The 24,411-nt window shown below is 36.2% G+C and overlaps 1 protein-coding gene across 1 annotated transcript; it reads left to right on the forward strand.

Moving 5' to 3' along the window:
- The first annotated feature begins 21,122 nt into the window (after positions 1 to 21,122).
- LOC127260288 (glutamine synthetase) lies at positions 21,123 to 24,165 on the forward strand. Its single transcript, XM_051288008.1, has 10 exons — positions 21,123 to 21,359; positions 22,143 to 22,182; positions 22,274 to 22,377; positions 22,470 to 22,625; positions 22,724 to 22,811; positions 22,932 to 23,060; positions 23,191 to 23,265; positions 23,357 to 23,410; positions 23,513 to 23,710; positions 23,782 to 24,165. Exons 1-10 carry the CDS (start codon positions 21,286 to 21,288, stop codon positions 23,932 to 23,934), a joined length of 1,071 nt encoding a protein of 356 aa, XP_051143965.1. The 5' UTR covers positions 21,123 to 21,285; the 3' UTR covers positions 23,935 to 24,165.
- Positions 24,166 to 24,411: the final 246 nt, after the last annotated feature.

Below are 24,411 nucleotides of genomic sequence, written 5' to 3' on the forward strand. Positions count from 1 at the left end.
TTTGTTATAGAATTCACCCTCTTTTCTTGACAAATTTGGGAGTAAACTTGGCTCACGTTCGGAAGTGGTTCACTTGCCAAAATGCTCAACTGGATCATTCGATAATCTTCGTCAAGTCCCATTAAAAACTGGTGCACCTTTTCATGTTCACGCTTCTTATCATATTTTGCGCTCAAGTTACACTTGCATCCATTGCATGAGCACACCAGATTTTGATCACAGTCCGCCAAATCATCCCACAGTTGTTTGATTCGACCGAAATAGGAGACGATTGACATACCTTGTTGTTTTAAACCCGCAAGTTTGGCCTTAATCTGCTGTACACGGGGTCCATTAGTTTGTGCAAATCTCATCTTCAAGTCATCCCACAAGTTCTTCGCAATTCCGTAATGGGAGATTGTTGATCGGAGGCTAGATTCCACGGTGTTATCGATCCAAGCAGCGATCATTGCGTTCACTTGGAACCAATCGTTAACACTCGGCAGTTCGTCTCCTCCTTTAGGTTGCTTCAGAGTTCCATCAATGAAGCCCAATTTGTTCTTCGCATGAAGCGCCTTCTTTACAGCCCGCGCCCATTCGTCGTAATTGTCGCCTTTCAATTGAACGAGTGTGATTATGTATTCAGGTCCGTCACTGCCGGTGAGGACATATGCCGAATCTTGTTTCTTATTTTCCTCCATGGCTCTGATACTATGAAGAAGTTAGAACCCCCACTTTCAATCCAAAAAAAAATGCAGAGTGCTTCCCCCGCACCGCTGTTGCCCCAGCCGCCTTAAAAATACATGGTTGTCCTAAATTAACTTCCCAATCAACAACTCAATCAACTCTTAATTAAAAGCCCTGATAGAATGGATAAACCACACACTATTTAAGGGAATGATCCTAATTTTATCTAACAATAATACACACATGTGACAATACTAGAGATTAAAAATAATATTATTTTAATATAAAAATGAATAGGTTGCCACACAAAAATGTCATTGATAATGGCGGGCTAATTCTGGAAGATTTTGATAAATTGAATCAAGACGACTTGGGCCGATGTAACATAATTTTGTTAGCGTCGGGTCCAAATATCTAAATCGAATTAATCAATGGTGAATTGTAATTAGCAACGGCCCAAAATAATGCAAGCCCGATGAAAAATCCAACCCGATTGATGGTTTACGATGTTTGGCGTTTAGAATGGAAAAGAGGAATGAGTTAATTAAATGATGGCCATTAACAAGACATTTAAATATGCAACATGATCTCAAGCAATAATGAGAAATCGATGAAGGTAAATGAGAATTTAAACCTTTGAGATGGATCAACTATGGAGGACAATTATGGGGATGTTAATGCAACTTAATGTGAATATTTTGCATAAAAAAAGAATAACAATAGTGTGGAAGGACACCACATCTCAATCCACAAATTTATCCTTCTTTTCTTTACATTTTTCTTGCATTTTTTTTAATGGTTTATTTTTGTAGAATAATGTTGAATCGATTTTGAGTCAATACAACTCATTTGTGCCGTCTTTTCTTTGATTATTTTTGTGTGATTTGTTCTTAAATTTATTGCATACCATCGGGGATTCGCATCGAGTTACCCGGGAACCCATCAATACTCCCGGTGAGAAGTTTTAGGCCGAAAATGATTTTCCAGGCCACAAGGTCGCAAAACAAAAGCTAAGTATGGTTATTCCGTAGGTACGTAGAAAAGCATGTGCATGCCTACTATGTAAAGATTTTATAATTATTACTATTATTTTTAATTTATGAGAAGGATTGAAGCTTCTTAACAAAACTCTACCAACCCTTCAATGCCCTCGACTATATTCCCACCACCTGAGCTCCGGTCAGTGACACGGTGAGATGAGGATGACGATTGCAATTGATAGCGAGAGGCTAGATGGGAGATGTCCTTGGTCGCACGCATCACCTACTCTGTCACTGAATACTTTTGCTATGTGTGTTCTATGACGTTTATCCCGTCCATTTCATTTCATATACTCCCTCCGTCCAATTAAATTAGCCCATTTGGGCTCGGCACAAAAATTAAGAAAAATGAATATTTTATTAAAAAAGTGATAGGTAGTTGAAGGTATTTTTGGAAATTTAGTTAAAAATTAAAGTAAATGAAGAGAGAGAATGTAATAAAGTTAGTGGTATTTGTTGTAAATAAGTGTTGAATGGAGGGTAATAATTAAATATTGATTTGTTGACTTTGCTAAAATTAGTTATGGGATAAATTTAGTGGACGGACTAAAAAGAAAAGTGAGAATAAATTTGACGGACTGAGGAAGTAATATGTTATTACTTAATCCATTGACGAGCTTCACATCACAACACAATGACATACTAAATTTTTTTCAATGATAAGAAGGCGAAAATATATTATCATCCCAAATCAAACTGGTTAACCGATTCTAATGATTTTATTTTTCGTCTCTGAAAAATATCTCTACAAAATTTATTCAATTTATTTTTCAAAAATTTTAATTTAAAATACAAATTCTAGAAAGTACAACCCAATTTCTATTTTTTAAAATTATTCTTTATTTTAAAAAATTAATTTACCGCATTACCCTTTTACACCAATACAATTATTATTATTATTATCAAATCAATAAACATTAAAGTTTCAAAACTCAAACCAAAACTACAAAAGGAACACAAAATTTTTAATTCATTTTAAAATTCAAATGTAATCTAACTTCAAACTCAAACTAAATTTCTCCAAATTTACCCTAAAAAACATACCCTAAAATATTGATAATATAGAAAATTTATTAAAGAGTTAATAAAAAATAGAATGATAAGTAAAAATTTAATGATAAATTGATTATTATTATTATTATGATTATTAAAAAAAGTAAATTATAAATAAATAATGTGTTCCACTATAAATGAACTATAGAAAAAATTAACGAATAACTTGAAAAGAAAAAAAATTGACGCAATTATAACCGATAGAAGGAGTACTATATATTATTGTACTCTTTAAGTTCCAAATCAAATGAGTCATTTGAGATTTTACTAGTTAGTAGAAATGTGTAAAAAAATTTGACATTTTTGTCCTTTTGATTTTTTTTATGTATAAAAAAATTGTATATGTAATAGTATATCTGTAATTTAAGGAAAAGTGAATGGACTTTTTGGTTCATAGACTTTTTATTGGATTGAGATTTTGGAAGGATTCATATGTGATATGATTTCTGCATTTACGATTTAACATCTTATTCTGTGTTTGGTTGGTAAATTATAAATGATTTATATTTTTCAAATTCAGTTTGTTTTGCAGACTAATCGAAGGATTTGTATTTTTTATATTTTCAATGACATAATTGTCCTTCCACAAATTTTATTTATTTTGATAAATTAAACTCGTATATTCATCTTTTTTGGTGAACTTTATTTAAATTTCTACCAAATTGAGTGTGTTTTAATAAAAAAATTTAATACGGTTTATGATTAATATTAAAAAATATAATATATATATCTATACAAAATATATAATATGTTATCTATACACTAAGCAATGCAATAATTTAATAAATATTTTTTTTTATAGTACCTACATTTTTTCTTATACTTAATATAAAAATACATTAAACTAAAAATACAAAACTAACACATCAATCAAATAATTTTAAAATTATTAATTTATTTAAAATATCATTAGTAGTATAATTAAATATAAATAAAATTAATAATTATAAATAGATATATATTTGTAGTAGTATATTTAAATAAAATATTATATTTCTATAGAACCAATCAAATATAATACAAATATAAATATATAATATAAATGAAAGAGTTTTTTTTTATCAGATAAAAAGGTATAAAAGTAAATGTTGAAAAGCAATTAGATTAAGATTTTAAAGTAATAAAGGGTCACCTACTATTAAACAATCCTTCATTTTGCAGGATTTTAAAATTTCAAGTAATTTAGATTTATTATCTATTTTCAACCAAATATACATTCATTGAAATTTTAAAATCTAAATTCCATGAAATTTCATCAAATCAATGAACCAAATAGCCCTTTAGGGATTAAGATTTCACATTAGGATTTATATGCGATGAGATGTATTACATTTAGGATTTGGAATTGTTTACGTGGAATTTATATTTTTCAAATATTGTTTGTTTATCATATAAGTTGAAGGATTTAGATTTTTTATATTCTAAATTAAATAATTGTCCTTCTATGAATTTAATTTATTTTGATAAATTAAACCTCGAATTTATTATTAATAAAAATTGAAAATGTATAATAATATTATAAGGATGACAATAGGTCCGGGTTTACCCGGACCCAACCTATTTATTTGAAGTTGGGTCCAATTATTCGAGTATTGGATCTGGGTCTGGGTTATATTCGGAGTATTTTAATCGGGTCCGTATCGGGTATAGAGTCTAAGGGCGGACCCTACCTGGACTTAGACTCAGACTAAATGTATTAATATTAACAACGTATAATTATACATATGAAAAAATAATTTATAACAATATAATTATATTAAAAATATTTTTTGAGTTTAACTTATTCATTATTTTATTAAAATATTTTTTTAATAAAATATATAAATTTTAATATATGTTGGTCCTGTTTGTGTCCAATTTATCAAATCCATCGGATCTTACCGGATATAGTTTCGGTCGGATCCAAAATAATTTGGTCCAATTTGAATCTCGGGTCTAACGATATTTATTCGGGTCGGATCACAATTCCGGTTGAACCCAACCCATTGCCCTCGATATGATTTTATAATTCAAATAAAATTTATAATAAATAATAATTGTTGATGGTAAAAGTTCAACAATAAATAGTAAAATTCGAAAATATATTTCGAACTTGAACAAGTGTCTGAGATCACGGATCCCTAGATAGACAGTACATAATAATATTGCTAAAGAAAAGAAAAAGGAAAGCTGAAAAGGATAACTGGAAATAAAATAAGATTCTCTTGGAACTTTTTCTGATTGAATATGTCAACTTTCTATCACTGAGGTTGTTTATATACGTATCAAACAAAATCGTTCAGAACCACGTCCATATCGGTTACCTTTGAACCGCCCAAGAAATCGCTGCCATGTCGGTAATCGTAAAAAATTGTTTCCACGTAGGTAACCGTAAAAAAATCGCTTCCACGTCGGTTACCTTTGAACCGTCAAAAAACTGTTTCCACATCGGTTACAAACTGTCCAAAACCGCTTCCTCGTTGGTTACCGATTTGAACCGTCCTAAACCGCTTCTTAGTCGGTTACAAATCTAAACCGTCCAAAAACTGCTTCTGCGTCGGTTACCAATCCGGACTATGAAAAACTGTTTCCATGTCGGTAACCTTTGTGACCAACCGACCAGCCGTCCCAAGGCCCACACTCAGATGAAAGCTGTCCATAGGGCCAACCGTCCGACCGACTTGGCCCGAACAACCATCCAACTACCTCTGGATCGCCACTGGGCTCATCCATTCATCCTTCCTGGGCTCAAACTCTAACCTTATTTTGTACTCAACAACTTGTCTTCTCCTTCTCTGACTCCCAAACGTCACTCTCGATCAGTGCAAGAAGTGACGGTTGGGAGTCTTTAACTACCAACCCTATTTTCTTGCGCGTCAATTCGGTTTTCGACAAGGTATTCCTGGCTCTCTTGCCCAACCACACTACCAGCTTCTCCTGAGCAACCACAAACCGAGCTGCCAACAGCCGACCTTCCGGCCACAAATCCTCCGGCGATTGGGCTCCCGTCTTTGGGTCCCCCAGCAGCTGGCCCTTCCAAAGCCGGCCAACCAGCGGCCGAATACCCTGAGGCCAACCAACTTCCCGCTAGACGACTGTCTTCAATCCTTCCCATGTGAGGTCAACCGACTTCCCTCAATGTTGTCACCTTCCGAGGCGACCGCTGTCCAGGGTCAGGTAGACAACTCCGCACACTTCTCAAATTTCTTGTTGATATTCCGAATTCGAAATCAGTATTTCCATTTGGCAACATAATCTCGATCTTTCCTTCATCTCTTGAGTTCCAGTTTCAGCAACTGCCCGATCGGTCGTGGCCCGATGTGCAACTTTGCCTTTTTCTGACTTGAAGCCTAAAAATCTTCAAGCTCTGCTCAAGTCACGATTGATTTGATGATTCAACACCCGACCAAGTTGGCGGCTACTCTAGTTTTGCACCGACTAATGGAGCGGATCACCGAACTCCAAGCCGACCTTTCAATGATCCAAGCAGTCGGCCCGTCTCAGCCTTCGATCTTTTAAATGACTTTCGAAATCAACCAATTTAACAATCACATCGTCAATATAGACTTCCACAAATTCACCAATGAGATCGTGAAAAATAGCATTCATCGTCCGTTGGTATGTTACCCCCGCAAAGGCATGACCGTCCACTCGTATGTCCCTAATGCACCTGGGCACCTAAAGGCTGTTTTGGGGATGTCCTCCTCTAGTAGAGAAATTTGATTATAACCAGCATATCCGTACATAAGAGTAAGAATCCGATGTCTTGCAGCTGAATCGATCAATATGTCGACCACAGGCATGATGTACTCATCCTTAGGAGTCACTATATTAAGATCACGAAATTCAAGCAAATCCGAATTTTTCCATTTTTCTTAGTCACTGGTACAATATTTTCCAAAATAATTATGGATTGGTAAAATAATTCTCTGGTTCAACACCTAACCTCAACTATTTAAACCAAAACTATTCCACAAAAAATAATAATAATAACAACAAAAAATAGACCTAAAAAAAATGCAATTTTGAAGATGACAATTTACTGATAGTTTAATCCATCGCAAAAAAAAATATATATATATATCAAAGCATAATTCATTCAAATTAAGGCCAAAAACTATGCTAGGCTCAATCCTTGGGCACATTTAATGACTTGCCTTGGATTAGCATTAGTTTATGAATAATTCTTATTTTTTCCTTCCTTATCTCATTTGGTTGTGTATACATAGGTGCTAGTTCATTGTTTGTATCATCATTTGAAGATGTATAGCAATACAACATCCTTTGAGTTCTTCTCTACCCGTGTGTTTTTGCTTGCTTTCTCATTTATTTTTTAGATTTTGTCTTCAATTTGTTATCAGAGCTTGGTTGGAAGATGTCAACATCTAGGGGAGCCAGTCACCAAAAACCGTGAGAAGCAAGGTTATGGCCGACGAAGGTCAATCTCGCCGAAAATCCCTCGCCGTGTCCATGCTCTTGGTCGTGACGTGGTGTACCTAAAGACAGTATGGGAAGTCGGAGGGACTTCCTACCTAATGCTCGAATGTGAAAACTATACCGATTGGTGGCTTGTGATGAGGGTGATGCTCCAAGCAAGGGGGCTATGGGATGCCATTGAGTACGGAGATGCCAATCTACAAGAACATCGTGCAGTATTGGAACCACTCATCAAGGTGGTACCCGAAAAGGAGATATTGTGCACAATCGCCCGCAATGAGACAACCAAAGAGGCGTGGGACTATATCAAGTCCGTGGGAGTTGGTTCCGATCACGTACATCGGGAGAAGTTGCAGAAACTACATACCTAGTTTGAGACGATCGCATTCAAGAAAGACGAAGATCTAGAAGATTCCGCACTTCGCTTAAGAGATTTGATTGGACAACTTACGGAGTATGTTGAGCCCGTCAATGAACAAAGGGTTGTTGAGAAGTACCTCCACGTCACCACACCTAAGTTCGGCCTTGTTGTCTACACCATGGAGACCATGCTTGACCTCTCCACCTTGTCCATTGAGGAAGTCACGGTCATCTCAAAGGTTCCGAAGATCGATGTCTCTCACATCCATTGTCACAAACCACAACCACAGAGGATAAGCTTTTACTAATAAAGAGCAATGGTTGGCTCGCTATAGGGAAAAATGGAGAACCGAGCAGACACTAGGAAATAATGGTGGCCATTTTAGAAGCGGCTGGAGAGGTGGTCGACGACCACCCTAGACCAATGACGGCTACAACAATAGGCGTGAACGGAACGTCAGTAGGGACAAGTGCCGCAATTATGGAAAGTTGGGCTATTCTGCAAGAGATTACCCGTAGCCACAGCGAGAGCAGGCACATCTCGTCACGAAGATGATGAGGAACTAACGTTGTTCATGGCGCAGGTATGCTCTATCACTGAGGATAATGAGATGCCACAACTCAATTCTGTGGAGCTCGATGAATCACGTGTCCAAGTCAATCTAGGGAGTGAAGGAAAGTGTTGTAGTGACTTATGGTATCTGGATATAGGTTCTAGCAACCACATGACCAGGAACAAAAATCATTTTACAAATTTGGACACAAGTGTCATCGGGTCAATAAAATTTGGAGATTCTTTAATTTTCAAGATTTGTGGACACAGCACGGTGGTATTCACAAGCCAAAATGGAGAGCATCGTGCGATCACAGATGTCTACTACATCCCGAGGCTAAAAAATAGTATCATAAGCATTCGGCAACTTGATGAGTGCAGGTGTGAGGTGTTGATTCAAGGAGTACTGATGATCCACGACCAAAAGATTGACATCTTCTAGCCAAAATAATACGTGCCAAAAATCGCTTGTATACATCAAATTTAAATATTTCAAGGTCGGTTTGTCTAATGATGCAAAAAGAAGATAAGACGTGGCTATGACATGCTTGGTACAGTCATCTAAACTTTAAAGCTTTTAAGAAGTTAAGATGGCATGGTACACGGGCTTCCGATGATCAATCATCCTAAGAAAATTTATGATTGTTGTCTCATTGGCAAACAAAGGCGTACTCCATTCCCGGAAGCAACACACCAAAGAGCAAGCGGTCTACTCGATTTGGTGCATGGGGATTTATATGGACCAATCACACTGAGAACACAGGAGGGATGGATCACTTCTTGCTTTTAGTGGATGACGTCAGCCACTACATGTTGTTGTACCTCTTAGAAAGCAAAGATCAAGCCTTGGCTGCCATCAAGATGTTCAAGGCCGGTGTCGAAGTGGAAACAAGGCGACGTCTATGGACCTTACAAATAGATCGAGGAGGAGAGTTCAATTCGATCAAATTTAGGTATACTATGAAAATGAAGGGATTACACGAGAACTCATGGAACCATACTCACCCAACAAAATGGTGTTGTCAAAAAACATAACCAAACCATTGTGGGCATGGCACAAAGTTTGCTTAAAGTAATGAGGATGCCGACCGAATTATGGGGAGGAACGGTCACCACTGCAGTATTCTTCTTGAACCAAGCACCGATCAAGAGCCTAGATGAAATATCTTCATTTGAAGCATGGTACGGGAGGAAGCCAAATGTTTCACTTCTATGGGCATTTGGATGCATTGGTCATGTGAAGGTAACCCATCCTAACTTAAAAAATTGGATGATCGGAGTAAGAAAATAGTGTTACTTAGGCATGAGCCAGGATCGAAGACCTATTGAATGTATGATCCAATTGTGCAACATGTCCAGGTCTCCCGAGATGTAGCATTCGATGAGAAGGGAAACTAGGACTGGATAAATTGTAACAATCAAAGAGGTGTAGCTAGCATTGGAACATTCATGATCGAGCAAGAGGCTATCGCATAGGGGGAGCAGCTCAGAGCATGTAAAATGACATTCTTCTCTAAGCTTTCTCCATAAATTCAAGCTTTTTAAAAAATAAAAGTGACACAATGTATGCTTTGAGAGGCCAAAAAAAAAAGAGAAGCCTAACTATGGCTTGGTGCAGGCGACGGGGAAAAGAAACTGTGAGAAAGAAACAAACTATTGTGTATAAAAAAGTTATGTAAGGGAAAAGTTTAATGGGACCCACTACCACATCATCTGTACAAAGGTTTTTTGGTATATGCCATTGCACATGCTCTCACACCTCCCATGCAAACCCTAGCACCACAGCGCGATAAATCACCGCCAACTCACCAGGATGCAATACAACATAGCTCCGATTCATCCCCGGATGTACACTTTGTGCCACCAACTGCTGAAGCCTTGGCTAATCTCAATAATGATGACTCTGGTGGACCACGTTGGCGGTTCAGGTTAATGAGTGATATTGTGCAGGAACCCTGTGAGCTACACATCGTAAGTGCAGAGGAGCCAACCAAGTTTGATGTTGTTGAACGTGACCCAGCCTGGCGCCAAGCGATGTTGGAAGAAATGAACTTCATTGAGGAAAATAATACATGGGAGCTAACTGAACTTTCTAGTGGACATCACACAATCTGATTGAAGTGGGTCTTCAAGGTAAAGATAGATGAGCATGGACATATTAAAAAATACAAGGCAGAGCTTGTGGCAAAAGAATATGCACAACGCGAGGGGATTGACTTTGAAGAAGTTTTTGCCCCTATTGCACGAATGGAGTCAATATGACTTGTGTTGGCTTTAACAACACACGAAGGCTGGCCCATACAACACATGGATGTGAAGTCCGCTTTTTTAAATGGAGACTTGGTGGAGGAAGTCTATGTGAAACAACCTCCTGGATTCATACACGGCAAGCAGGAGCACAAAGTACTCAAGTTGCACAAAGCGTTGTATTGACTACGAACGCCAAGCTGGATGACTGTCTTCAGGACCTATGATTCCTCCAATTCATAGACAAGCATAATTTATATACTCGATAGGAACATGGTGAAGCACTAATCATCGGTGTCTACGTTGATGACTTGATCATCAATGAATTTGATCGAAGATTTTTGGAGAGATTTAAAAATATCTTTTAAGATACGAAAAAAAGATATAAGTATAAAATTAAAATAATTTTGTGCATGTTCGTGTAGTAACTCCAAAAACTTCATCAAAAATAAAAAATCTCTTTAACTGGTGAGTGTCCGGGTCGAAATCAAGGAATATGCGAATATCCTATATTTAATTAGAAAAGAAGTACAATGAGTTAATGCAATTAAAGAACTGAAAAGATAAATTGCAGAAAATAAATATAACTAAAAACAATAAAATATACATATCTCGAAAAGAATGAAACGAGGCGTTTGTGTTTGACTTTTGCGTTCCTTAATGGCTAGATTTCCATGGATGAAATGAGCGGGATGACGATGGCGTGATAGCGAAAAATATATGTATAATTGTGAAGCGGCTCAGAGGAATGAATGTGATCGCATTTGCTCGCTTAAGCCAATTCTCGACTCGGTTGGTACTTGACCTTAGGGGATTTACAACGAGGCTTCGGCGACACCCAACGAAAAATATTATACGCAAGAAACTCTACTGTCACTAGAAATTTCTGTGACCCAATAGACCACCGCCTATGCCCCATGAATTATTCTTCCAACCGTTCCGCTAGTGGCTCTACCCCTCTGGTACCTCTCTTTAATCGGAATCGAATTCAGAACAACAACTAAGCAAGTCGACAAGGCTCCCGCGTACTTAGCTACGTTGAACTACCCGGAATCTGTTTGTGACACGAAATAGGGCTGAAATAGTCGATTTTTCTATCGCCCTTCCGCAACCTTGTCAAAATCCAACTTGAACAATTCAAATCGAACAGGAAATTTTTGGGTGAAGGTGAGGTGGAGAAATATGATAGGAATTTTACTAGCTAAAATAATATGCAGGAATTAAAAGAAAAGAAGGAGAAAATCAGTTTGCACGCGATACAAAACTGAAAATCTCGTATTATTAAACTAGATAAAAATATGAGAGAAAAGAAATGAAGAAAATGGAGTGTATGAAATGTTATTATTGTGTATATATGGTGTGTATGTGTGTTAGAGGGGATATTTATAGGGGGAAAAGCTTCTAGAAGCTTCGCGGTTACAATCGCCCATAAATAACTACTTTTAAAAATAACTACTAACTACCTCTAAAAATAACCATAAATAACTACCTCTAAAAATAGCTACTAATTACCTCTAAAAATAACCATAAATAACTACCTATAAAAATAACAACTAATATAACTACTAATAACTTACTAAAAACAACCTATTTTCTAGAAAGTTCTATAATAAATATCAAACAAAAATAGCCAAAAATTGGTTAAGTGATGAAGCAAGAATTAAATATGGGAGCTGAGAGAGTGCAAGAATAAATGCAGGGTGGCTGAAATAAATGCAGGAGCTGAGGGAGGTTGGACAGATTTAATGCAGGGTGGCTTGAGTAAATGCACCGCTGACTCAGCGGCGATAAATGCAGCCGTTGCTTGTTTTTGGCATAGCCGCCATCGCTCACTTTCATGCAGAGATTTCCGCTCCGCTCACATTTCTGTGCAGCCGCCACTCACGGAGTCCGCACCAGCCGCCATCGCTTACCGCGTTCATAAATGCAGTTGCCGCTCGCCTTCCACGCTCGTGCACTCCTATGCAACCGCCGCTCACTTTTCCCACAGCCGCCGCTCACGGAGTCCGCGCCAGCCGTCGCTTCGCTCACTTCCATGTATGGTTTTCCGCGCTCATAAATGCAATCGCCGCTCACGGATTAATGAACATAGAATTCCGCTCCGCTCAAATTTTCGTTCAGCCGCCATCGTTTTCCGCGCTGCCGTCATTGTTTTCCGCGCTCGCTCACTTTTGTGTAGCTGCCGCCAATTTTTCGCGCCAGCCGCTGACTTTGACTTTCACGCATTGACTTTTATGCATTGACCGTTGACTTTTGTTGACTTTCGCACTGTGACTGTTTTTTCACTCCTAAAGCCATTTTTTCGCTTTTTAAAGCCAATTTTGAACTCCCAAACCAGTTTTCAAGCATTATTTCACCTGTATAAATAAAAAATACCTTATAAATATTTCTTTAAATAAATAATAAATAAAACTAATTTAGCCAAAATTAAATACTTAAATAGTACATAAATAATGCCTAAAAATATAATTTAAGAAACACATCAATTAATTTAATTTATACACCAAAATAATTATAAATTACACCTAAATACTAATAAATTAATATTATACACACAAGATGAAATAGATACAATTATTAGAATAAATTAACATAAATAATATCAAAATTCGATATAAATAAATAAATAATTAAATAAATACAAGCTATAAAATATGGCAAAATTAAGAGTAATCAATCATCACTGGGACAAGTCAAACCGGCATCGAAAAATTCAAATGTGAGATGATGTCTTTATTTCGCATGACTAACTTGGTTTTCTCACATACTACCTTGGCATCGGGGTTAACCAAGATGCAGAAGGGATCACACTTTGTCAAAGTGCCTATGCCAAGAAGCTTCTTATGCAGAGTGGCATGATCGAGTGCAATCCCTGCCTTATATCGAAGGAGAAAAAACTCAAGTTATCCAAGACTTTGATTGCTCCACCTATGAATGTCACCTACTACCAAAGTATGTGGCTAGACATTACTGATATCAAGAAATATAGTTGGGACACGATCTTTGGGTGTCCTCTACCCAAGAGAAGAAGAAGGAATGATGGTTTTGTTAGGCTTCAGTGATAGTGATATGGTTGGCAACCTAGACGGTTGGAATAGCACCCCAGGCTCCCTACTCTTCCTTGACAGTAGTCCGATTTTCTGGAAATCTTAAAAATAACGGATTGTAGCTCTTTCCTCATGTGAAGCCGAGTATATTGCCGCTACAACAGCCACTAATCGAAGGTTTTTTGAGAGATTTAAATTTTTTTTTTAAGATACAAAGAAATGATATATGTATAAAATAAAAATAGTGTCGTGCGTGTTCGTGTAGTAACTTCAAAAACTTCGTCAAAAATAAAAAATCTCTTTAACCAGTGAGTGTCAAGGTCGAACTCAAGGAATATGTGAATATCCTATATTTAATTAAAAAAAAGTGCAATGAGTTAATGCAATCGGAGAAACTGAAAATATAAATTGCAGAAATTAAATCTAACTAAAAAATAATAAAATATACGTATCTCGAAAGGATGAAGCGAGGCGTTTGTGTTTGACTTTTGCGTTCCTTAATGGCAAGATTTCCATGGATGAAATGAGCGGGATGACGATGGCGTGATAGCGAAAATATATGTATAATTGCGAGGCGGCTCAGAGTAATGAGCGTGATCACATTTGCTCGCTTAAGCCGATTCTTGACTCGGTTGGTACTTGACCTTAGGGGATTTACAACGAGGCTTCAGCGACACCCAACGAAGAACATTATAAGTAAGAAACTCTACTGTCACTAGAAATTTCTTTGACCTAATAGACCACCGCATATGCACCATGAATTATTCTTCCAACCATTCCGCTAGTGGCTCTACCCCTCTGGTACCTCTCTTTAATTGGAATCGAATTCAGAACAGCAACTAAGCAGGTCGACAAGGCTCCCGCGTACTTATCTATATTAAACTACCCGGAATCTGTTTGTGACACGAAACAGGGTTGAAATAGTCGATTCTTCTATCGCCCTTCCGCAACCTTGTTGCAATCCAACTTGAACAATTCAAATCGAACATGGAATTTTTAGGTGAAGGTGAGGTGGAGAAGTGTGATATTAATTTTACTAGCTAAAATAATATGCATGAATTAAAAGAAAATGAGGAGAAAATCAGTTTGCTTGCGACACAAAAACAAAAATCTCGTATTATTAAACTAGATAAAAATATGGGAGAAAAGAAATGGAGAGAATAGAGTGTATGAAATGTATATTATTGTGTATATATGTTGTATATAATATACAGTTAGATGAGATATTTATAGGGAGAAAAGCTTCTAGAAGCTCCGCGGTTACAACCGCCCATAAATAACTACCTCTAAAAATAGCTACTACTACCTCTAAAAATAACTATTAATAATTAATTATTAATTTACTAATAACTACCTATTTTCTAGAAAGATCTAGAATAAAAAAAATTACACAAAATAGCCAAAAATTAGCTAAAAATTAGTGCAAAAATTTAATTAAGGGAGCTGTGGGAGAGTGCAGTAAATGCAGGAGTTGAGGGAGCCTGGACAATAAATGGTGTAGTAATTGCTGCACATAATTAATGCAGCTATCGCTCGCCTTCCACGCTCGCGCACTCCTATGCAGCAGCCGCTCAAATTACGAACAGCCGCCGCTCACGGAGTCCGCTCAGCCGCATCGCTTTCCGCGCTCATAAATGTAGCCGCCGCTCACGGAGTCCGCGCCAGCCGTCACTTCACTCACTGTCATGTATGGCCTTCCGCGCTCATATATTTAGCCGCCACTCACGGATTAATGGACACAGAATTCCGCTTCGCTCAAATTTCCGTGCACCCGCCATCGATTTCCGCGCGGCCTTTATCGCTTTCGGCGTCAGCCGCCTCTCAAATTCCGCGTTCGCTCACTTTTGTGCAACTGCAGCTCGCTTTCCGCGTCAGCCGCTGCTCAGATTTCGCGCAACAGTTGACTTTGACTTTTGTGCGTTGACTTTTCCATGTTGACCGTTGATTTTTGTTGACTTCATGCCGTTCACTGTTTTTTCTCTCCTGAAGGCATTTTTTTCGCTTTTTAAGGCCAGTTTTGGACTCCCATACCAGTTTTCAAACATTATTTCACCTGTATAAATAATAAACACCTTATAAATATATATTTAAATAAATAACATATATAATTAATTTAGAAAAAATTAAATACTTAAAATAGCACATAAATAATGCCTAAAAATATAATTCAAGAAACACATCAATTAATTTAATTTATACACCAAAATAATTATAAATTACACCTAAAAACTAATAAATTAATATTATACACAAAGGTGTAATAAATACAATTATTAGAGTAAATTAACATAAATAATACCAAAATTTGATATAAATAAATATAAGCTATAAAATATGGTAAAATCACGAGTTATCAGTTGTCTGTCAAAGCGTATGGCTCCATCGACTACTGCAAGAACTACTGGAATGGAAGGTTCATGCACCAAAACTAAGGGTGGATAACAAGTTTGCTATAGCATTCAATAAGAGCCCTGTCTTCATGATCGAAGTAAATATATTGACACACGGTATCACTTCATCCGTGATTGTGTTAAAAAAAAGAAGAAATTATCCTTGAATGCGCTGAGACCAACGACTAGTTTGTAGATATATTGACAAAACCACTTGGACGTATTCGATTTCTGGAGCTTAAAAAAAAATTGATCTTAGCGGAATCAAGTAAGACAGTGTATTAGAGGGAATCTGATAGTTTAATCCATTGTAAAAATAAATAAAAGTATAATTCATTCAAATTAAGGCCAAAAACTATGCTAGGCATAATCCTTGGGCACATTTCATGGCTTGACTTGGGCTAGCATTAATTTATATTAATTCTCATTTTTTCCTTTCTTAGCTCATTTGGTTGTGTATAAATAGGTGCTAGTTCATTTTTGTAGTATCATTTGAAGAAGTATAACAATACAAACTTCTTTGAGTTCTTCTCTTGTCGTGTCTTGTTTGCTTTTTTGTTTATTTTTTGAGTTTTGATTCATGTACAACTTGTCACAGGAGAAATTTTCCTATGCCAATGCCAGACATCTCAGGGAAGGATAACAACATTTCCAATTTTTCATATTGACTTTCTTCGAGAATTCATGATGACGACTCCAACCGGAGAAGAAGAAGAAAGAATTGAAGAAGAAAAAAAAGAAGAATAAAAGGAAAACATAGAAGAATGAAGAGGAAGGAGAAAGAATGAGAATAAAATGAAAACAGAGAAGAAGGAAGAAAAAGGCAATGAAGAAGAAACGAAAAAGAGAGAGAAAAATGAAGAAGAAGATAAAAACAAAGAAGAACGAATAGAGAAGATGAAAACGAAGAAGAAGAGAATGAAAAAGGAAGAGGAATAATGAAATAAAGAGAAAAAGAATAAAGAAGAAGAAAGAAGAAAATAAAATGTTAAATTTGATTTTACAATTTTTAAATATATATTTTAATTTAAATGATTATATATTAATAAAAAATCATAATATTAATTAAAAGAAATTTAATTATGTGAATGGATTTATAAACTTTTGATCGTAATAATAGTTAACAACATTATTATATAAAATACCTTTGAATTTTTTAAAATTCATAGTACCAATTCAAAAACTTCCGATATAATTAATAAATATTACTCCATCAATCATGTTTTAAACCAGAGACAAAATATTTAAGGTACTAAGTTTAATAAGTTAATGTGTATTATAATATTATTTTATTATTTTTGTGTGAGTAGTATTTAGTAATTTTAAAATAAGAAATAGTTTATTAAAAAAATTAAAATATGTATTTAAATACTTTAAAAATTATATTTCATAATAATATACTACGTATGTCCAATTACAAAATAAATATTTCATTAATACTTCATTTTATTCCACAGATATCATTACTTTACATCACATCATTACTTTTACACAGGGTAAAAATATCATTATACTACTTTTAACTATCCATTATAATTAAAATACCATTATTTCTTAAATACCGCATCAAAACTAATTGTATACTTTATGTGTGGACGGATGGAGTATTTAATATGAATATTATTTTTTAAATAATAAAATTTTATATAATACAAATAAATAATAAAATATATTTATTTATTTATGATTAACATAAATTAATTTTATATAAAATAAAGAGTTTTACTTTTTTTTAAAAACGAAATATTAAAAAGAGAGATTGCAATCGCGAGGTTTTGAATAAGACTTATATAATGTATAATGTACATGTTTTTTTAAATTAATTAAGTTTATTTATATTTATTAAAATGTTTGGATCAGGTGCTGAAACCGGCTGAATACCTTCAAAATAATAATTACAATTTATATTATAAATTATATTATTAATTTAATTAAGATGATTAAGAATTAATGCATTTAACATAGGACCCAATCTATACCGTTTGTTAAATATATTTCGAATAAGTGTAATTTACTAAAAATAAAAACTTAAGTTAAGTGAAATTGACAAAAGAGAAAAATGTGTCAATTAATTTGAGATCCATAAAGTATTATTTTAATATATCTTTGACGGGGAATAAACCCAAAACTTTTTAAAGTCATTCAAATATAATATTTTAGAGAGCTTTGGAATTTTTGAGACTTGCAACATTTCTTTCAAATGGACACAAAATATTTGTATTTATATATATAATATTATATTCAAGAGAACTTTAGAATTTTTGAAACTCATAAATAGCTTTGGAATGGACTCGAAATTTTATATTTTTTAAATATTAAAATTATTACATATAATAATGTTCGGAAATTTCGAGATCCATTCAGTAGAGTTTTGAAATATTCGAGTCTTAAAGCACCGGTTTTGGAATGAACTCGGAATTTCGGTATTTATTAACTATTAAAAATATTAAATATAATAAAATTTTGGAATTTCAGAGTCCTAAACACTAGCTTCAGAATGGAGTCCAGACTTTCAAAGTTATTTCATTTAATACTATTTAAAATGTATTATCATAGTATCATAATAGTTTTCAAACTTATTTTCGAAGGTAATTGCCATTTTTCTGGTAATTCATCTATGCATAGAAGATTTGAACTATGATGCTAAAATAAAATGTTTGTATGAATATCTAGGAATGATCTACCTTCGGGTTCTTTACACCATCCTTAGGGTCCTCTTCTATGAACAAAGTCTCGATTCGATCAACCCAAAAAAAATAGAGCTCAATAAAGTAAATTCTAGTTCCTCTAAAAAGATCCTTTAGAATAGGATCACGAAAAAGATTAAAAATTTAACAAACATCTTGAAAAAATTGATTACATCCTAGATATTTTTTTGATGACGCGGGAATCCGCAGTCGTACCTAATACCCTGAAAATTAGGCCCGACATGCAAGTCACACTAGATGAACCATATGTGGCGGGTGACTTAAGGCGTCGGGGTCACGGTCACACGTCCAACCCCCACACCATCGGGCATCCTTTACGGGACTGACCAAGATTTATTTTGCTAGGGTGCTATGAAGTGCAAGTGAGAGTGACACTATAAGTAGGAAAGAAATTCACTCACGGTAAAAAATATTATTATAAAATTGGACCCAAACTTGGATTTGGTCCCGACATATTAAAATTTATGTATTTCGTTAAAAAATGTTACTTCCTCCATTCCACTTACTATGTCCACATTTCTATTTCTGTTTCTCCCATTTATTCTTTCACTTTTCCGTTTTTGGAAAACAATTATACACTTTAATTTTATTTTTAAAATTTTAATTTATAATATTTTTTAATTTTAATTAGACTAACTAGTTATGTTAATCTCAATTTAAAATTATTTTTATTATACGAAAATTATTTTTACTAATACATTTTAATTATTTATTAATTATATCCCTCAAATTTCTGTGTCTACGGTAAAAGAAATGCAGTAGCCGGAACGGAGGGAGTATAATAAAATGATAAATAAAATTAAACTCAAAAAATAATTTTAATATAATTTATATTGTTGAAAAAAAAATTCATATATATAATTCATATGTTATTAATATATTAATCGGATCTGGTCCGGGTCTGAATAGAGTCAACCCCCTAGATTTAAGATTCAATCTTGACCCGATAAGATTATACAATACTTGATTCATATCCAATTCGAGATCCGGATAATTGAACTCGATCTCATATTCATTGATCGGATTCGATTCGGATATCGGACATACATGAACCCATTGCCATCCTGATATATATTTGATATTTAAAATATGATATAATATATAATTATTACAATTTATATTCATTAGTAGTTGAAAGTGAGAAATTAATTGATTATTTTTATTTTATTTTCATATTATTTATTAAAAGTTTTTAAAAAACATCACATTTAATTTTAATTTTTAATTGAAAAAATATTAAAAATATGTTTTTGTTATGTATGAATTTTATAATTAGGTTAAAAGACGCAAGCTTGAAGGAGATGTGAGCCTATAATTGGGTCCGTTAGACTAATTAAAAGGTGTTTCAAGATAATCGGTTGAAACGGACGTCCTTCTAAGGAAATAGGCAAGTTAGATGGTCCGCAGGTCGGATGGTCTGCGAGTCGGATGGTCCACAGGTCGGATGGTCCGCAAGTCGGATGGTCTGCGAGTCGGACGGTCCACAGGTCGGATGGTCCGCAAGTCGGTCTGCGAGTCGGACAGTTCACAGGTCGGATGGTCCGCAAGTCGGATGGTCCGCAAGTCGGATGGTCCGCGGGTCGGACGGTTCGCAAGTCGGAAGGTCCGCGGTCGGACAGGCAGGTCGGTTGGTTCGAGGTAGGATAAGTAAGTCGAAAGGTCCGCGATCGGACAAGCAGGTTGGTTGATCCGCAGTCGGATAAGCAAGTCGGAAGGTCCGCGGTCGGATAAGCAGGTCGGTTGGTTCGAGGTTGGATAAGTAAGTCGGAAGGTCCGCGGTTGGACAGGCAGGTCGGTTGATCCGCAGTCGGATAAGTAAGTCGGAAGGTCCGCGGTCGGATAAGCAGGTCGGTTGGTTCGAAGTCGGATAAGTAAATCGGAAGGTCCGCAGTCGGACAGGAAGGTCGGTTGGTTCACAATCGGATAAGAAGGTCGGAAGGGCCATGGTCGGACAGATAGGTCGATTGGTCTGCGGTCGGATGAGCAAGTCGGCTGCTGTGGAGGTCGGATGCTGCGGAGATTGAGTGAGAACAGTAGCTTGGTCGGTTGGATTATGCGGTTGGTAAGACGGTTGAGAACACGTGTTAGCAAAGGAGGAATTAGTAGACGGGGATCATCCTTTAATTTTTCAGTCTGTAGCATTTATTTTTCAGTTTACTTATGTACCTTACAGTGTTTGGAGATTCTTAATTTCAGACACTAATTATATCAAATTCGGAGATTCTTAATTTCAAACACTAATTATATCAAATTCGGAGATAATTTCTTATTTTCGAATTTTACTTTTTTATTATTGAAAAAATACATCAAACAGTTTTATATTGAATAATCTCCACATTTATTTGTATTACCATATATATCTATTTTCCATTCAAAAATCTAACATTAATAACATATCAAATTATTCCAAAAATGACCGAAACAAACTTCAAAGAAAATCTTGGCTGCAATATTATCTCTCACACGCAGCAACTTGATAATAATAACAATAATAATAATAATAATAATAATAATAAATTCAGGAGCATCGATTGTATCATTGGCTGGATTGTTTCCGGGAATTAATTAATTAATTAAATTTCTGTATTTAGCAACAACTACGGTCTATGCGCTGTTTGCGGAAGGGCAGTGCGAGTGGCGAATCCGCCGCTATAAAAGGGAGACTCACCTCACCAACCCCGCCCCACCCTGCAACCTATAATCAACTATCCATCCGCTTTTGTATCGACATTTGGGAGAGGAAAAGGGGAAGAGCCAAGGAGACACCACACAACACCGAGAAAAAGAGTTTGCAGTCTTCTGAAAATGTCTCTGCTATCAGATCTCATCAATCTCGATCTCACCGATTCCACAAACAAGATCATTGCTGAATATGTTTGGTCTGTTGTTTTCCGTGCTTTCTCTAAATCTTAAATTTATTATTATTATTTTTTGTGTTGGTACCGCTTACTCTCTGCTCTGCTCGTTGTTTTAAGATTTTGCTTTGTTCTGGGAAAGAGCTTTGATTGCTGTCCATGATGTTCATGATGTTATGTTCACTTTTCGAAATTTCTTATTATAGACTTTTCCACACGCCGTAGATAGCTAGATCAGTTGTCGTTTTGAAGTTTTTGTAGTGTTAAGTCGACGATCGGATATCAACTTTTGGAATCTTTTTTGTTTTCGTCTTTTCTCTTTTTCCCCGTTTTTTTATTTTTTATTTTTTATTTTTTTCTGTTATGAAGAAAGGATCAGATGTTTGGAACTATGGCTTGTTAGATCCTTCCGTCAAGGTCACACTGATTTCTGTTGCGTAGATTTTAGCTTGGTTTGTTCATGTTTGGTTTCATCTGCTCGCTGTCGCTGTTTCTCTAGTGTAGATCTGCACTTTTTGGTTGTTTGTTATAACATATTTTCACTTTTTCCTTTTTGCAGTTTTGTATGCATATATTTATTGCATCTGAACAATTAGTAACCCGCGAAGCCAAAAAGATTATATTTCATATTCTCGATGTGCTTATCATACAGCAAATTGTGTCGCCAATAAAACTTAGCTTTTATTAGTTCACCTGTATTCTCATTGTATTTTGCCCCGGCTTCGATAGATTTAGACTTTGCTGCTTTATCTTGTTGGTTGACCTATCAATTTCTGAAGTTTGTTATTGTTAAACATTTGTGAACAGGATCGGCGGATCAGGAATGGATCTCCGGAGCAAAGCCAGGGTACTTGTTGTTGTCATCAACATTATTGTCCTATATCATTTTTTAATGTTGTATTTGAGTCCGATTGCATTTTCTGTTTTGGCGAACACAGACGATTGATGGACATGTGACTGATCCAGCAAAGCTTCCCAAGTGGAACTACGATGGGTCGAGCACAGGCCAAGCTCCCGGCGAAGACAGCGAAGTGATCCTATAGTAAGTGCACGCCTGTCTGTCTGATCATTCAGTTCGCTGACTGAATTTGAGCCTACTAACTAACTAAGTTGATTTTAAATGCAATCCATCAGCCCCCAGGCAGTTTTCAGGGATCCATTTAGGAGGGGAAAGAACATCTTGGTGATGTGTGATGCTTATACCCCCGCTGGTGAACCCATCCCAACCAACAAGAGATATGAAGCAGCCAAAATTTTCAGCCATCCGGATGTAGTTGCTGAAGAGCCTTGGTACTAGTACTAAATCTACATTTTTTACTTCATAACAGCCATTAATACTACTACTTGTTTTGTTCCTAGCATCATCTCTTATTTTAATTTCCGAATAGGTATGGCATTGAGCAAGAGTACACTCTCTTACAAAAGAATGTCAAGTGGCCTCTCGGATGGCCCACGGGGGGCTATCCTGGACCTCAGGTGATTGATTGATTGTCTTCATCCTACTTACTGAATGAAGAATGAATGATATGCCGTTTTATAATTTGGCGGTGTTATGCTACTCTACTCTAATCTAATCTAATCTAATCTAAACTGTAGGGGCCATACTACTGCGGAGTTGGAGCAGACAAAGCTTTTGGACGTGATATTGTAGACTCGCATTACAAGGCTTGCCTTTATGCTGGGATCAACATCAGTGGTATCAACGGGGAAGTTATGCCCGGCCAGGTATCGTCTTGTCTTTTATCTTGAACGGACGCACACAATAGATCACCCGTTTGTTTTTTCTTGTGTATTTTCCTGTTTGTTCTCTACATTTATTTTAGCGCCGTGTAATGATGATGTGTATCAAATTTAGTGGGAATTCCAAGTTGGCCCTGCTGTTGGCATCTCAGCAGGCGACGAGGTGTGGATGGCTCGTTACATACTGGAGGTAACTAACATAACTGTATTGATTTCGACTCAGGTTTTTATATTGAATCTTAAATGCAAACTAAACAATCTCTTCTGGTCAACATTGACAGAGGATCACTGAAATTGCGGACGTTGTGTTGTCATTCGATCCCAAACCTATTGAGGTGAGCGTGAGGGAGGGGCTGTGTCTGTTGTGTTAATCCTTGTGGGTTTGAATTTGTGTTTTGGTTGACTGACATGACATGGTTTCAAACCCCATCGACTAGGGTGACTGGAATGGTGCTGGTGCTCACACTAACTACAGCACGAAGTCGATGAGGAACGACGGTGGGTACGAGGTAATAAAGAAGGCGATTGAGAAGCTGGGGCGGAGGCACAAGGAGCACATTGCTGCATACGGTGAGGGCAACGAGAGGAGGCTGACAGGGAAGCACGAGACTGCGGACATCAAGTCCTTCAAATGGGTAAGCAATCAAATCAATCTAGAAGAATGAATGATGTAGTATGTATGTATGTAATTTGGTGTTGCTGGCAGGGTGTTGCTAACCGCGGGGCATCTGTGCGCGTTGGTCGTGACACGGAGAGGGAAGGGAAGGGCTACTTCGAGGACAGGAGGCCGGCTTCCAACATGGACCCCTATGTCGTCACTTGTATGATTGCCGAGACTACCATCCTAGGGAAGAACTAGTTAGTGGTGATGATGGAATCCTTCCTTAATCACTACTTTGTTTCAAGGGCAGGTTAGGAAAGGGATTTGAATTTCAATTTGAATTTCAATTTGAATTTGGATTTGGATTTGGATTGTTTATTGCTGTCTGCCCTTCTAAGGACGGTTTGTGTTTGTTTATCTTTGTCTCTCTCTCTCTCTCTCGAACCTTAGCCTATGCTTGCTTGCTTGCGAATAAATACATTAATATTACTCTGCTGCTATTATTATTATTATTATTAGTAGTAGTAGTAGTAGTAGTAGTAGTAGTAGCAGTAGTAGTAGGAGTAGGAGTAGGTGTTTTTCAATCAACATTTATCAGCATCATCTTCCTTAATTAATGCGAAGCTAGTGACCACTGGCTGGGTCAATGAATGATATTCTTTGATCTTTCTTTCTGCACTGCACGCACTTGCCTGGAATCTTCGTCTGTAGAAGAAGAAAATATTCTAGTCTAAT

Source organism: Andrographis paniculata, unplaced genomic scaffold, assembly GCF_009805555.1.
Source record: "Andrographis paniculata isolate CXL003 unplaced genomic scaffold, ASM980555v1 Contig61END, whole genome shotgun sequence".
Lineage (NCBI taxonomy): Eukaryota > Viridiplantae > Streptophyta > Magnoliopsida > Lamiales > Acanthaceae > Andrographis > Andrographis paniculata.

Excerpts from the sequence above, each read along its gene's own strand:
- LOC127260288 (XM_051288008.1), top strand. The coding sequence starts at position 21,286 with ATGTCTCTGCTATCAGATCTCATCAATCTCGATCTCACCGATTCCACA. Across the intron at positions 22,626-22,723 it reads GTAGTTGCTGAAGAGCCTTG|GTATGGCATTGAGCAAGAGT; the intron begins GTACTAGTACTA and ends ATTTCCGAATAG. Across the intron at positions 22,812-22,931 it reads GGGGCTATCCTGGACCTCAG|GGGCCATACTACTGCGGAGT; the intron begins GTGATTGATTGA and ends TCTAAACTGTAG.